General features: G+C 41.0%; 1 protein-coding gene across 2 annotated transcripts in view; it reads right to left on the reverse strand.

Annotated features, from left to right (window-relative positions):
- Positions 1-9,027: 9,027 nt before the first annotated feature.
- The window catches only part of PLCH1 (phospholipase C eta 1), a 235,674-nt gene continuing 228,150 nt past the window's right edge, over positions 9,028-16,551 (reverse strand). For both annotated transcript variants that reach the window (XM_047785222.1, XM_047785216.1), the window contains 2 exons: positions 14,380-14,734; positions 9,028-11,218 (listed from right to left, as the gene is read on the reverse strand). In XM_047785222.1, coding sequence (XP_047641178.1) covers positions 9,147-11,218; positions 14,380-14,734 — 2,427 coding nt within the window. In that variant the 3' untranslated portion in view covers positions 9,028-9,146. The remainder of the gene's footprint in view (positions 11,219-14,379; positions 14,735-16,551) is intronic.

A 16,551-nucleotide genomic window follows, 5' to 3' on the forward strand; every position in this document is an offset into this window, starting at 1 on the left:
AGCCATTGAAAACAAACACAAAAAAATACCACCAAAAAAAAAACACAACTGCCCATCAAAAAAAAAAAAATATCCAGAATATTGATTAGGCTCTCTGAAATCATCCTATGTTCAAAGCATTCTGTGGTCTCACTGTGAAAAACAAACAAAAAAAAATTTACAAAACAGCATGAAGAAGAATGCAAAATGACCACTTATCCAACACATGAATGCTAAGGTATTCAGAGTAAAGAACTGATTGAAGAAGGGTTTGTAAGATTTAAGAAAAAAGTGACTGGACACAAGTGAAGACTTTCGACATATGTGAATGATTTCCTTCTTCTACTATTCCTGATAGAAATTATAAATATGTATTGCTTTATAGAGGAATTCATTTCTTCTTCTTATATAAGTATTCATGTGTCTATAAATTATAAATAGAAATTTCTCACCATCTCTATAAGTAGCAAATGGTGAATGTACAGAATTCTGCTTAAGTCAGAAAATTCTACCAAAACATGGAGTTGTACTCCAGAGAGAAAGAAACTAATGAGCCCAGTGGCTACACAATGACTAAATGGAAAAAGGATGTAATAGCATGCCATAAGATGATGGTAATCATGGCAACACAGTGTAGCAGCAAAAATTTGAGCATGTACTATATACCAGCCACTATTAATCACGGACTTCATATGTCAATTCATATAATTCTCACAACACACGAGGTTAGTCAACTATTATTTCCATTTTACAGATAATGGTAAAAAATAAATGGCAAAAATGGGATTTGACTGTTTTGCCCAGAGGTAAAGCTTTTAACTACTGCTGTAAATTTGCAAGAAAAGACTTGACTAAACAGACTGGTTTTCCCTTCTTCTGGGAGATGAAGCTTCTAATGTAAGATACTACTATGCTATAATACGATCAGGACCACAAGTTAGGATCTTCCTGTCACTAGGAAGTGATAGACTAGAGCATGGTTGGCAAGTGAGGAGTTCAAGGTACGGAAGGGGTGGAAAGGCAGCTCAGGCTATAGGATGTAGAGCCCACAAACCTCACTCCATCACTGAAGCTGGGTGTAGCTCCCTACTGGCAAGGGCTCTTGAAGAGTGCAGAGTAAACTACCCCTACCATACAGACACTGCCTTGTTGATGAGAAAGTGGTCTTTCAGGTAGAATTTGAGCTAGTGATGTCTGGCCTTTTCACATGTACCAAAGCTGGCAGGTGAGTGAGTGGAGGACAGTGGACAAATGCTAAGTGTGAATTTAGATTTGAAAAACATCCTCAGTCGGTTCATATATTCCATGTTCGGAAGATATGGACACCAACAGTCAGAACTCACTGAGGTTAATTGAATAGGAAAAGCAATATGATGAAAACATTTGAGAAAGATTTGTTCTGGAAACAGAATTTTCAAATGAATTTGGAGTAGGGTCAACTCAAAAGCCTGTAGAAGACAAGCAGGTAATGAGTTATAATTGAGTAAAACAGGCAGAGCTGTTTCTTTTGAAGAGGCTTTGTTTCCTTATTAAACACATAGACTATTCATCACTTCCACAAAGAAATATGCTCTCTTCAATTCTTCTTTTAATACACAGCTCTTTGGGGCTATCTTTTGTTTGCCTTGCTTTGATGAAGAGACTTATACAGAGAAATAGTTCTCTCCTGTGGGACTTTCAGGAATGAAAGCATGATGATAAATGAGGGCTGAGAAACCCTAATAGTCACAGAGACAGGAGGCAGTGGGTGGGAGGATGGGAAACTGGACGGCGCATGCACACTGATGAGCACAGGAACCATCGGCCTGCAGCTGGTTTTTACCAAGCAGAAGGTGGGCCCTGTGTTGTCAGACCTGCCAGTTGTTCAAGAAAAGCTGAAAACCTATATTTTTATATGAAGTATGTTGACCTTCCAATATTTACTTACAACTTTGGAACTAGGTGCTGACATCTTTCTGAAAACACTTTCTTCTTCTTCAATGACACTCTCCCAAGTTTCTTCCTTCTGTCCTTTTCTGGATCCTCCTCTTCTGCTGATCATCTAAAGTGAGGGTGTCCCAGATCCCCTTCTCTGCTCTATCTGCATCCTCTACCTGGCCAACCTCACCTGATCCCATGGCTTTCAGCTGTCTGTGCCAGAGATTCCCAAAACTATATCCAGCCCTGACCCCTGCCTGGCACTCCAGACTCTTGTTAAATTGACATCTTCAAATAGACGTCCAGTAGGAATCTCAAAATATCAAGGTCAAGAGGGAACTCTCCCCCTGACCCAGCACACCTTCTCCCCATCTCAGGAAATGGAACACCAAGATGTTCAAAACAGGAAAAAAAAAAAAAGGATTTTTTGCTTTAAGTATTTATGCGTGGTATAATTTAATGCACCACACATTGGTTCATGTTGTTCCCTCTTTGTAGGAGACTCAGCACCCTCCCCAAGCTTTTCACCAGGAAAACTCCTACTTATCCTTCAAGAATCAGTTCCAGTATCATCACCTCCATCACCTCGCTGGGCCATGTGCAAAATGAAAATATGGGTGAAATAAATCTACTCATCATATATTTGGCCACAAGAACCCAAAGGATTTTACTCATTGCACAGGACACACTTAGGACCTGAATTGAGGGAAAGACAGAGGTGCCCATAAGTTGCCTGTTAAACAAGCCTACGATGCTGCCAGGAAGGGTAGGGACAACTGCCACCTTGCCCCACCCCAAGACACTGTGGGACACAAGCCTGACCTTGACCCTCCTTGCTCCCACACCTGGTCTCTGCTGGGGCTAGAGACATGGCAGTACGTGTGCCTTCCCCTGCCAGATTTGCTGCCCCATGGCTCCATCAGCTAAGGATGGGCTGCTGAGAACCCCTCCTGGGGAGACAGGGAAGCAGAAGAAGGTGGGACTACACTGAGCTGGGGCTCCAAGGCCCTGTGGCCCATGTCCTGTTGTCCCATTGGGCTTCACCTACAAAAAATACACTTCAAAGACAAAACTACAGTATTAAGAATGTCAAAAGGAGTTCACAGAGCACTAAACTCCAAGCATGATCACTTCTGAGTGTGATGCCCTGAGATACCAGTTGCATGCACTTGAAACTGGTCTTGCCTCCAAGAAATTTTGCCTGACCAGTCCCCCCAAACTGAACTAGCTGCCCCCTTCTGTGCTCCTTGCTTACCTCATGTTTGCACTTACGGCTACATTTAACACACTGTGTTAGCAATTACCTATTTATATGTACATTTCACAAAATATTTTGTAAACTCCCTAAGATCAAGGAATTTAGTTAAATCCTTTTGTCTTTTTTTTTTTTTGTCTTTTTAGGGCCGCACTGGCAGCATATGGAGGTTCCCAGGCTAGGGGTCAAATTTGAGCTACAGCTGCTGGTCTACACCACAGCCACAGCATAACAGGATTCGAGCCACATCTGCAACCTAAACCACAGCTCACGGCAATGCCACGCCAGATCCTTAACCCACTGAGTGAGGCCAGGGATCGAACCCACATCCTCATGAATGCTAGTCAGGTTCATTAACTACTGAGCCATGACGGGAACTCCCCTTTTGTCTTTTTTAACTTCTAGGTCTTAGTATTAAACCTCTTATCAGTAGACCTTCTATAGGTGTTTAAATAACCTGACGAATATACTACAGGACTAACCAGAACCCAATTCATACCCTATCCCTGCTTGGCTCGGCCAACACCACCACCATGGCTATTTCCCTTGGTTTGTAGCTCCATCAGCCACAGCACACATCACACGTGATCCACAGTTTTGTGTCCTGACTACTACAGCCACTGCCACTACCACTGACCAGGGAGTTTCCAAGAACCCACTCAGTGGCTATTTCTCTAGTCTCTGAGTGCCTAATGCTATAGATATAAGCTGGCCCTTGGTTTACAGATCTATGAATTATGACTTTTAAAAGGTGCACTGCCTCTTCCTTCCAGGCCTAGAAAGTAAAGGAGAAGCAATATAACCTCCCAAAAGGAACTGCAGAAATCAGTACCAACAAAGACTTAAAAGATTCAGGGATGGTAATTCCCATAATACACCTTGTTATTTTACCTCCCTGGCCTCTGCCAAAAAAAAAAAAAAAAAATCATATGGATCATGGTGGGTGCCAGTGCACCACTATAAACTTAAAATAATATCCCCAATTATAGTTTCCGTGCTAGATCTGAAATTTATTGGAGCAAATTAACTCAGCACCTGGCACTTCATTTATGGCTATTGTTTGGCTAAATGCTTTATTCCTGATTCTCATCAATAGAGAGGATCAAAAGCAGATCATCTTTACATTGCAAGGCCATCAGTAAGTCTTTGGCGTACTTGCTCTGGTTATGCGTTAATTTTCCACTGTCTGTCATGGTCTTTTCTTTAGTGATCTCCATCATCTTCCTATTCCACAGTGCATCATGCTAGCCTTTCTATACTGATTGACATTTTACTAATTGGACCTAATGAGGAGAACAGGTCCAGTAATTTCAATGCCCTATTAAACACATATGTGTCAGAGGGTAGGAAGTTAGGTCCTTGATGATCAAGGGGCATGCAACATCAGTGAAAGTTTTAGGGGGCCAGTGGTCTGGAACATGAAGAGACATAACCTCTGAAGTAAAGACTGAGAGCCTGACAATGGTACACCAAGTAACTGTGCAACTGGAGCTGCCTATCACAAGCTTAGTGTTAACAGAAACTCTCAGAAAAAGGCTGAGAGGCATGAAACAAACTATTGCATGAAGGAAGTGGAATAGTTAGGACACAACTCAAGTAGTCCGGAAGATGCAAAAAAATGTAATTTGTTGGCCTAGTCTGCCAAATCGCCTGGCTCTGTTGCACTGGTGCCAGTCTCTCGGCTCACTACTGTGGTCTCATGGGAAATTCCCTATAAACAAATGAAGAAAGAAAGATCTTCTTCAGTTCAAAGACAGTTTGCATGCTATATTGGATTCCACAGAAATGGATCACCACCAGATTACAGTCTCTCAGGAGTGACTCCGAAAGAACAGGCATAGCCACAGAGATCTCAACAACCAGGTAGATAGAATGACCTATTTTTGGGGTATAAGTTAGCTTCTCTCCTTGTTCTATTCACTGCTTGCATAATAGGCTAATGAATGAAGTGGCCATGGTGACAGGCTAAGCTCCTGTACACATATCCAAAAGCAGGGGCTTCAGGAACCCAGGGGTAGAAACATAATCAGCGTATTTCACTATCACTTTTAATGATCCATTTGCATAATTTGTGCTGTTTCTAGTCTTATTTCTGCTGGATTAGACATGCTGATTCCCAGGGGGAGCATTATTTCCTAGAAAACACATTGTGTCACTGAACTGGAAGCTGAACTACTTTGAACTCCTCATGTCAGTGAATAAGAAAAGAATTACTCTGACTGGTTTAATTGACACTGATTGTCATAAGAAGGTGAGGTTGCTGCTACACAATGGGGTCAACTACCAGTACATCTGGATTATAGGATTCACTGAGTCCCCTCTGGTGATTCTGTGCTCAGTTGTAGTTGTAAGTAGACCCTGAAGGCAACTATTGACTGACAAAGGAAAAACAACCAAGGGTTCAAATATACCAGGGAGGAAGGACTGTGTGAACCTACCAGGCAAGTAAGCTATAGCAGCTGAAATGTTGACTGAAGGTGAAAGAAACTAGAATGGGTGACAAATGAGGGAATTGATGACTATCAGCTATGACCCTGGGACCAGCTGCAGCCGTGAAGGCTGTGGCTTGGTTTGCCAATTCTCTTTTCAATCTTGTTTAGAAGTTGAAACCGATTAACACTTGGAAGGATTGACCTTGCATCTCCCTTCTTAAGGAAGTACAGGAGATACATCTTGTTCTCGTACAAGATCTAGGACATCATAACAGAATGCAAGTAAATCTGACTGGTGCAAGGGACCCAGTACAGAGGCAGCAGCTTGTATATGACCCTAGATACAGTCATCCCTGTTGCCCATTCCACCCAGTCATCAACCATTTGCAGTGCTTCTAGCTCTTCAAAATATCCCCATGGTGATTAAACCCCAGCCACTGCCAACTGTCACACACGGACAGTCCCCATGTTGGACAGTTCCCAACTGATACGTAGAGACTGTTGCACTATAAGCCAGAGGCTCTTGGTTCCAGTGGCTGCCTGGAGGGGTTGTATAACACAATCTAGACACACAGGAAGTAAATGCCTCCTTGGGTGGACTTCACCACTTAAAAAAAAAAAAGTAGAGAGGAAGAAACACGTGAATGATAAGAAAGTGAAACAGCTAATTGCTAATATGGAGAAAGTTTTACCAGTCTGGATTCAGGTTGTTTTCACACCTGCTAACTCAACATCCATTCTGTAGTTCATGGATCAAAGAGTAATTTTGACTTTCAAGTCTTATTAGATAAGAAATACATTTCATAAGACCATAGCTGCTATGCCACTGTGCCGGTCCATGCCACAGCCATGCCAACTCAGAACCCAAGCCGCATCTACGACCTACACCACAGCTTGCAGCAAAGCTGGATCCTTAATCCACTGAATGAGGCCAGTGATCGAACCCACATCCTCATGGATACTAAGTTTGTAACCCACTGAGCCACAACGGGAAATCCCAAACTGAGGAATTCTTAATGAGTTGGGTACAACCAGGCAAGAGGAGACGACAATCAGAGAAGGCTCTCTAGAGGAAAGGAATGTCCAAGATACATCTTAGAAAATGTAGTGGGTAAAGGAGGAAAGGCATTCCAAAGCAGAGGAGACCAGGCTGTAGAAACAAGGGTACCAAATCAAAGAAGACTTGTGTGCAGGGCTATGGAACCTTATTCTGTAAGTGACAGGGATCTACTGAAGGGTTTTAAGTAGGAAATATGGCTTGACCAGATTGATGTTAAGAAGCTTTACTTTGTCCTCTGTGGATACTGCCTCTGCTACAGGAAACTCTCCTGGCCACTTGTCACTGCTCAGGCTCGGAATATTCCATCCAGCCTCTAAGAGAGGAGTCAAGCGAGAGAACTTTGAAAGCCCACAGGGCTTGTAGAGAATGGGGGCTTCCTGGACACCTTAGAAAAATTAGAAAACTTGTTAATATCTTGCTTGAGATCTCACTAGCTGTGTGATTTCCTTGTGATTGAGGGAGCTCCTGATCCATCCTCCACACAACTGAAACCCTGATCAGGAGTCTAATCTGAGTGCTGAAAGCTTAAAGTAAAATTTAAGCTTTATTGACTCTTCTTCCCCATTAGGCCACCCCCAAATAGTAACTGTGAAGTCACTTTCCCTTCTCTTCCTAAGTCTATCACTACAGGAGTACTTTACGCATGAGTGACAGGCACATGGGTACCTGGGGGATTGGTCTGATCACCCATCACTTGGCACCAACTGTTTATGTTATTATTAAATCACCTTGAGACAGGGCTGACATCTATATGTAAACTCCTGGATTTCTTTAAGAATACAGATTCTGTCAAATTATAAAAGGCCAATAAATTCTATCCCTTTTTGCAAATGAATTCCAACAACTTTACACCATGTAAATTTCTTTAAGCCAAGGATACTTTAAAAACCAACCAAGGTCTAAGGATAGAACTTTGTGGGTTCAGAACCACCAAGATGATGAAATATCTCAGGTTCACTAAGGGACGGAAAATCCTTCTACCATTACACTCCTACTCAGCCAGCATCCCAGTGCTTGTCTAAAGATAGGAAGATCCTCACTGGAGAAAAAGTTCAGGGCTGGGAACTGAGAGAAAACAAGGTCTAATTGCTTTCTTTCCCCACCCTCCCCCAACACAACAGAGCTTCAGGTGGTCTTATTTGCCAAACAGTGTCTTGCCAGCCCCGCTCAGCCCCATACTGAGCAGGATTTGGGAAGGATTTTTAAACTAGTAACAACATCAGATGCAAATAAACTCATTACATTTCTTTTCAAGTCACCTTACAAATATGGTCTTTAAAGCACAGTGAAAACAAAGACATAAAATAATGCTTAAAACTGTCTCCTGTAGAAGTTATCTCTTCTGCTGGAGAGAGATGAAAAGGCAAATATTTCTGAGTGCTCCAGGTTCCCTCCTGAACAATCATCATATGAACTTCAATTGAAAAAAAAAATCACCAAGTGTTTAAAAATCTCCTTTAATTATATTTTCATGAATTCCAAGAATATCATTGCAGTTAATGTTACAAAAAAGCAAAGAGGGACATCTGAACATGCAATAAAAAAATGGATTCACAGTGAAAATAATGTATGTTGGTACTAAAATATAGTAACTTGGCTCCCTGAAGGGAAAGGGTTTCTTCTAATTATCTATTCACTTGAGTTTTATTATGAGAAAAAAAAATTTTTTTCTTGAAAGCTTTGGGAAGTTCTCAATTTGTGCTACAGTTATTGTTAGCATCTGCTGGAAGTCCCTCATTCTGAAAGCCATTATCTGCAGTCTATAATTTAATCAGAAAATTCAAAAGTACAACAAATAGCTTGGCAACTGTGTTCTTGTTACATACAAAGCCATTAGCAAAAATATGTAACAAAATCTATGTAAAACAAACAATTTTGTCCTTATATACATAAGTTTGCTCTATTCTTCACAACCTCACAGCCTGCTCTAAAATGAGAGGGTGTAGGGGAAGCAGCTACCAATCTCCTTTGAACTCTCCTTCTGGATGGGGTAGAGAAATCTTAAAAGGTAAGGTAACTATTTTAATATTTTAACTGAGTTATAAAAATGCGTCTGGGCTTCTCAATAAAGAAGGAAAACCAGGAAGGATGATAATGGCTTTAAAATAAAGAACTCATCCCTTTGTCCTTTGTAAAATCTCAACTCAATAGAGAGTAAGAATGATGACATTTGTGACTGTGATCTGAGGACACAGAGTAAAGAGCATCTTGGGGAAACATGGACATTAGAACCCAAGCTGCTGAGAAGTTTCACATCTAGGGCATGCACATACATCATACCAGTAAGAGTTTACACCTCAGAGGAGAAAGAGCATAGGTATGTGGGAAAGGTCACCCAAATCTATATACAAATGCATAAACAAGAACACACGGAGTCAAAGGGAGACAGAAATACAAGTTTAAAAATACACTATAAAATTTCAAAGCCAAGGAACATTTTTACTGAAAACTGAAAACTCAGACAATCTACAGAATACCTTGTAAACATTGAAAATGCAGAAATTCACAGTCTCAAAAGAAAATATATTTCTGGTTTATCCTCACTGCTCGGCTGGGTCTGCAAAATGGAAGGATGTGAACAAAACTGATCGGCATGGCCAGAGCGCAGGGCAGCGCATGCGCCCTCAGGGATGCCACGGCCTTCAGTGCCACTGCCCTTGGCGCTCCGCAGATAGCCAGCGATGTAGGAGCCGGTGGAGTGCCGGTTCCCCGGAGGTGCCGGAGCGCAGGGTTTGCTTCGAAGAACCACTCCTCCCACAGTGCTGGGGTTCACACTTTTCTGCTTGTTGGCTTCCTGCTTTTCCTTGGCACGACTGGCAATATTGCGCACTCTGCTCTGACTTCTGGATGACAACTTTCTGACTAGCGCCCTGGGAAACTGATTGGCATCCTGCTTGGAATACAGCACTTGGCAGCTGTCTTCCTGGTCAAAGGACACAAGCTTCCGCAGCTGCTCGGTTAGGGCATCTATAGGCTCTAAAGACTTTGTTTTCACAGTCACGCCCTTCTTGTCTCTGATGCCAGTTGTAACAAAACTCTTACTAATACACTGGTACTTGCTTTCAAAATTGCAGGCGATGTCCTCTGATGTCAAGTCCCCCAGACTTTTGGACTTGCAAGGACTGGGCAGCTTCAGAGCAGGCAGAGGAGGGTGTGTGGACTGCTCAGGGGCAGGAACATGCATGTCTTGAACACTAGACAGAGGCTCGGAGATCTGGTTCATTTTTGCATCTGAATTTGAGAAAGGGTTATGCATAAAACCAGCACCCTGATAGGCTAGACAAGAAATATTTTGATTTTTGACATCTTGAATATTGTTGAATATTTCAGAGACAGAAGAATAAAGAGTCTCTTTACAGTAGCCATTTCTCAAGCCTCTTTGAAAATGTTCCACCGCATCCTGACTGTACTTCAGTTTTAAAGGAGAAGGGAGGTGACTTGTGCCCTCTCTCCTATATTCATAGGTTGTTACAGACAGATTTTCTGAGTCTCCATCCACTTCCACAAGACTGCTCCCCCCAGAATTTAAACCAAGAGTAGGATAAGCTATTACATCTTCCAGTGTCAAGTCAGTGGAAGTGGCAGGACTGTGGTTCTTCAGCATTTCCCAGCCTTTTCCATGGGTGGGGCTTTTTGGTAACCAGCAGTGAGAAGTATTAGAGGACCCAGTCAGGCTGCTTTCCATGGCCCCTGTCTTGGCCTTCCCTTGGTCATCATCTGGTTTGGTTTTAGAGACAGGAGTGCAGATAGTTTCACAAACAACTGTGTGTGTTGAGCATTCAGAGGTCTCAGGCCCTGAGAGTGCAATCTGCTCAGGAGATGAGCACAAGAAGGATGACTTGGGTTTTCCATTGGAAAAGCCATGTTTGAAGGGCATTTTTAGGTCCATGGTGGGCAAGGGAGGGTGGCCAGATATCACACTGGGGCTCTGAGGATGAGAAATAACTGTGAGGTTAGCCTGATCACTGGTCTCATCAAACTGGCCAATCAGAGCTGAGATGGAACTCCCTGGCTCATTCTCATTTGTTAAATTGACATTGTTGATAAGATGGGAAATTTCATTCTCCTGGAGAATCGCAGTGGAATGTAAGTCGGGTACATCAGAACAGAGTGTAGAGACATCTGACAAGGAAAAGGATGTTGCACCTTTGCCCTTATCCCAAATACCTTCCAGCTTCTTAATCTCCAGATTGCTTTGAGAAAGGATGCTTCCTGACAATGCGTTTTTCCCTGCCACGAAGCCACCAGGATTCTCATTTTCCTTGATTTTCATACCTCGTAGATCTCCTGTTAGGCTAACTGCAGGATCATGAGTTAAATGTTGCCTTGAGGAGAGGGATTTGTTGGGGCACTGGTGTTCCTGGCAATCACTTAACACAACTGATTTGGTTCTCCCACTTTTAGGACCCGGTACCAACCGTTCTGTGATTGACAAGTTGGCGGTAGAAACAGAGTCCCCTTGGCTGATGTCTTTGTGTAGGAGAGCGCTGGAGGAAGAGGATAACTTTTTGTTGAAATTTGGAAAGTGTTGTTCTTTTATACTTGCTTTCCCATCTCTTCTGCCATCCTTATCTTCTGCAGAATGAAACAAACAACATTTTAAGTGACATGAATCACTTTATGTAGGACCTGCCAACACTCATGTTTGTCTTCAGACAGACAAATGGAAAATGTAAATCTGTTACATTGTGACAATATAATTATGGATTGCATAGATCTGCAACAAAGTGTCTGTGTGATGGATAAATGGTAAAATATAGTAATTTCATTGAAGCTTCCCTTTGAATAGCTATTACATCAGCTAAGGATGTAATATTCATTCTCAAAAAAAAATAATGTCAATGAGTTAGCATACTTTTACAGTGAAGATTACCTTGTTTCCTAGTCAGATTTGTACTACACAGAAGCATGGCAATAAAAACAGAACAAGACAGCTCTGTTAAACAAAGTATTGTGGTACCTGTAAGCAAGATACTGTAAGCTTTCAAAGTTATACATGTATTAGTTTAAAAAAAAAAAGGCACAAATCATTTTGAAAAACATTTTGGCAGAAGACTTAATTTAACCAATTAATTTCTAAAACAAATTGGAAGATGCAATAAATGCATTCAAATATCAATATCTGTTGACTTTAAAATGTAAAAATAAAAAATTGGTCATCAATTCTATGCCATTGCTAATATCTAATTTTCCATTGATCATATTTATTCAGTTTTAATACATAAATTTCATATTACATCATCCCCTAAAAATGGCAGTAAGATATCAAACATAGTAAGGAAAACTATAAAAATACACAACTAATTTGGGGTACCCTGTCATTTAGTTTGGTGCTAAGGCAACATTAGGTGTTCAAGTATTCTTAATTAGATTATTTTAATAAATTTTTATGTTTTCTGTTATGAAAATCAAGAAAGAAGAATATATTTAGCTTGTTATTAACTATTTTCCTAACTAAAAAATTCATCATAAAAATTTGATAAACCCCCCAAATATGAGGAAAAATATAAATACTATATGATGTTACTACTCAGAGATAGCCACTGTAAGCTTTTGTAGAGGGATAGAATTATGTCTAGAATTTCATATTCTGAATTTTCTCCACTTAATTTTTTTTTTTTTTTTACATAACCTGAATCACTGGATGGTTATGTACTGCTCCATATTTATATATATAAATAATTAAATGTATTACTTGATATCCATATATAGATGAATAACATATAAATTCCTGTTTTTTAAAGGGAGGAAAGAATCATGACTATCACTTTCTAACTCACCTTAATGGTATTAACATCTTAGTTGTGGCACTAACAGGATTAATTACCAATTCCTATTGCTTATTTTCCCCTCAAAATGGAGTTCTTTTTTTTTTTCTTTTTTTTTTCTAGGTCCACACCCACGGCATATGGAGGTTCCCAGGCTAGGGTCTAATCAGAGTTGTAGCCACCAGCCTACACCACAGCAACACAGAATCCTAGCCACACCTGTGACCTACACCACAGCTCATGGCAATGCTGGATCCTTAACCCACTGAGCAAGGCCAGGGATCAAACCCGCAACCTTGTGGTTCCTAGTTGGATTTGTTAACCACTGAGCCATAACGGGAACTCCTGAAGTTATTTCTTTTTGTATATAGTTTACTTTCTCCCCAAATGGAGTTTAGAAATTTTTTTTTTGGGGGGGGGGCTTTTTAGGGCCTCACCCACAGTATAATGAAAGTTCCCGGGTTAGGGGTTGAATCAGAGCTACAGCTGCCAGCCTACACCACAGCCACAGCAACACAGGATCCAAGCCTCATCTGTGACCTACACCACAGCTCATGGCAACACTGGATCCCCGACCCACTGAGCAAGGCCAGAGATTGAACCTGTATCCTCATGGATTATAGTCAGGTTTGCTACCACTGAGCCATGACTGTAACTCCTTGAAATAAATTTTAAAGCATATATTTCATCTCTTCTCTGATACTGCTCTTAGCCAAATTTCAAACTTTTAAACTCCCCTTTTCTCCTTCAAATAAACCATTCAAATATTGGTCTTTCTCCCTAGGATATCTTATTATAAAAATCAATACAGGAAAAGCAGTTTTTGTGAGAAAACAGATGATTGAAATTAAATTGCATTATGAGAAAAATTTGCTACAAAAAACAGGTCTCACATTCTACCATCTGAAATGATTTTGATTGAATTAAAACATTTGTTGAGGAGACATCAAATAGACAAAGTTTGGGTGCTGAAATTATCTGAAACAGGGTAGCGGAGGAGTCACTGATATAAGGCAAGAGCTCTTTGGTACATCATAAAGCAGATACCACTCTTTAGCAAGTTTGTTTTTTTTTTTTTCTAATGAAGTTCTTGATATGAGTGAAGCATTATGCCCAAATTAGGGGAAAAGATGAGTAGTGCCTGGTCCCTATGTTTGAGGAGTCTGATTGGCCAGGAGCCGTAGACATGCTTCCTTCCTTGACAATATCATGGGTCAGGGAAACAAGGTCACAGGAAAATATCAAATAAGCTACCTCTTGATGAAGTAAAGATTCCTCAAGTGAAAACAGTGGCTTACATTTACCAACTGGCTTCTCCTCTTTTTCCATAAACATTTCCAATTGTGAAAATATGTCACATGGTAAGGAAGAACTACAACTATATTCAACCTCAGAAAAGTCAATAGATTTCTATTTTACCTCAGAAAATCAATAAATATGGTACCCACTTAGAAAACCATGATCTCTGCTCATATTTTGCAGGTTTCACCTCCATCTGTGGACCTCATAGACTCACAGGCTCCATGCCATCACACTGGATCCCTCACTTGCAATTTCAGATGTGAGTATTATTTTGAGACTTTAGGTAACTAGAAAATAGCTCTTCTACCACCTCCCACAAAGTTTAAAAACTGGTCTAGCCGTGAGCTGTGGTATGGGTTGCAGACACGGCTCGGATCCTGAGTTGCTGTGGCTCTGGCATAGGCCGGTGGCTACAGCTCCAATTCGACCCCTAGCCTGGGAACCTCCGTATGCCTCGGGAGCGGCTCAAGAAAAGACAAAAAAACAAAAAATAATAAAAAATTTTTAAAAATTAAAAAAACAAAAACGGGTCTAAAAGGTAACATTACAAATTATTTACTTTTCAGGGTATTTTGACTACAAAATGTCAACAATGTCATAATGGTAATCAGGGGACAAAACGTGGTTTAACCATGTGTATTCTTAAAGAAACTTCAAGTGTCTTACCCAGAGAGTTTTCTTTTCCTTCTCTGTCTTTTACAGTTTCGGATACAGGCAGCGACAAAGCCCCCAGAAGACTTCTGTCAACAGGCATAGACAAAGGGCGTGCTTGCAAACTCCGTGTGGTCCTTCGCAGGACACCATCTTGATCTCTCGCAGCATCAGACACAGAATCCTTTATCTCTATCATTTCCTGGAAGCCCATTTTGCTCTTTTTTCTGCCTTTGGCTGGAGCACTGGCTGTGCGCCGCAGAATCCTATCTCCAATAGATCGCTTCCGAACGTAATGGGAATTGTTTTCTGAAGAACTGTGCCTGGGATTCTTATTGAACAGCCCCTTCAGGCCTTGGAGCTGTCTGTTCTGAAGATACAAAAGGACGAAGCACAAGTTAAGCAAATGCCATTGTGCCAACCGCTTGCCTTTTGAATGACCGCTCCATGAAAAATGGATACAAAATGCAATCTCACAGCCACTGAAGAATATTCAAACCAAGAAAACAGCAGCTCACAGAATGTTTGCACATCATGCATGTCTTAACAACCTGACTCTGTGAGGAAGGCAGACTTCCATTTTCACAACCAGCTTTCCCGGAAGTTTCCTGCCCAAAGATCACAAGGTGGTAGGAAGTTTCCACAGTTAACAGACTGTTATGAACTACAGCTGCTTAAAGCCACAGATGCATGTTTCAAAGAGGTAAGCAGGGAAATGGAGTAAAGTGAGAGAGCATGCCGCCACGACCACTGAAAGAGCAATGCGCCAGCGAGAACAAAGTACCATGCTGAGAAACTACCTTTGTAGCTCCTAGAAAGTGCAATATAGTATAACTGGGGTTGAGTATTAAAGGGCTCCACTGCAAGGGGAAACAAAACACAATTTGGGCTCATTCAAGAAGGTTGCACAAGTAAAAACAAAAGAAAGAATAAAATGCATATGTTCTACAAACGCTTCCTCCCACTTTGGGTGATTTTTAGTCACAGGTTCATTTGCTACACAACTCACTACCATGCAGTGGTATATGCATCTCAACCCAAACACACCTTGAAAGTAATAAATAATATGACTTATATGTGGACATTTATTTAGGAGTGTGAATATATGTCCTACAGAAAACTTCCTTTTTCATATACTATTTCTGGCTCAAGTTATAAACAAACTCTGAATGTTATTATTTCCCTCAAGCATGATAAGTGCTAAAGATGCTGCTTAGTTCACCCAGCATTCCTAGAAATTCAAGAATCATTTTTTAATTGTTTACATTTGTGTGTGTTTAGACAGAGGAGAAATCCCAATGAGCAATGCAAACAGAAACCCAGGACTAAACACAGAAAGTCATGGTACAAAACCTTATTATTCCTAGAAATTAGGATCCTTAGCACGTCACCCCCACACCCAACTGATGGATGTGGGGATAAACACATACCTCCTAATTCAGTCTGCCTCCTGCCAGTTGGATTGTAGTCTTAGTAATATGAATATTAGCCATCATTTTGAGCATGTGCCAGACAGCTTTTTAAGGATAATATCTTTGCTTCTGAAATAGGTACTATTTTTACCCCACATGTACAGGAAGCAGAGGCACAGAGAATGTATATACCTCTGGAGGAGAAGCTCCAGGATATGCAGTTTCTGATAAAGAGCACTGGACATTCCTGGGCCCTAGTCAATGCTATAGTCCCTCCAAATCACATTTAGACCTGAAAATTAATTACAGTGGCCAAGTCCCCAATTACTTGGCATTACCAGAGAACAGCCTATTAATTGGTAAACCTCAGGTAAGCTCTGCAATGAAGACATCAGCACCAGCAGAGAGCTCAAATATGCTTCCTCTTAAGACCTGTGGCGGCTTTAAATTCATCCATGACTTTTAGGTTTCCAGTTATATACAATGGCACTAAATGAATGCATCCTTGCCTGGAACTGGCTGGGACCACAGCCCAGTTAGTACAGGTAATTCAAACACCAGAGACTACATTTCCCACTGCAGCCAGGTAGGTCTTTTTAAGGATTAAAATAAAATTCAAATATGTTTATTATTTTAGTCAAATAAATGATTGCCTGAGAAATTGTTAGTTTTCTCAATTCTTTGAAGCCCAGGGAGGGCCCCTAGGTATAGGAATGAGTACACACCCCCGAACAGGAAGGAGTATACGTGAAGGGGACCTGAGGGCAGGACAGCA

Source organism: Phacochoerus africanus, chromosome 1, assembly GCF_016906955.1.
Source record: "Phacochoerus africanus isolate WHEZ1 chromosome 1, ROS_Pafr_v1, whole genome shotgun sequence".
Classification (NCBI taxonomy): Eukaryota; Metazoa; Chordata; class Mammalia; order Artiodactyla; family Suidae; genus Phacochoerus; species Phacochoerus africanus.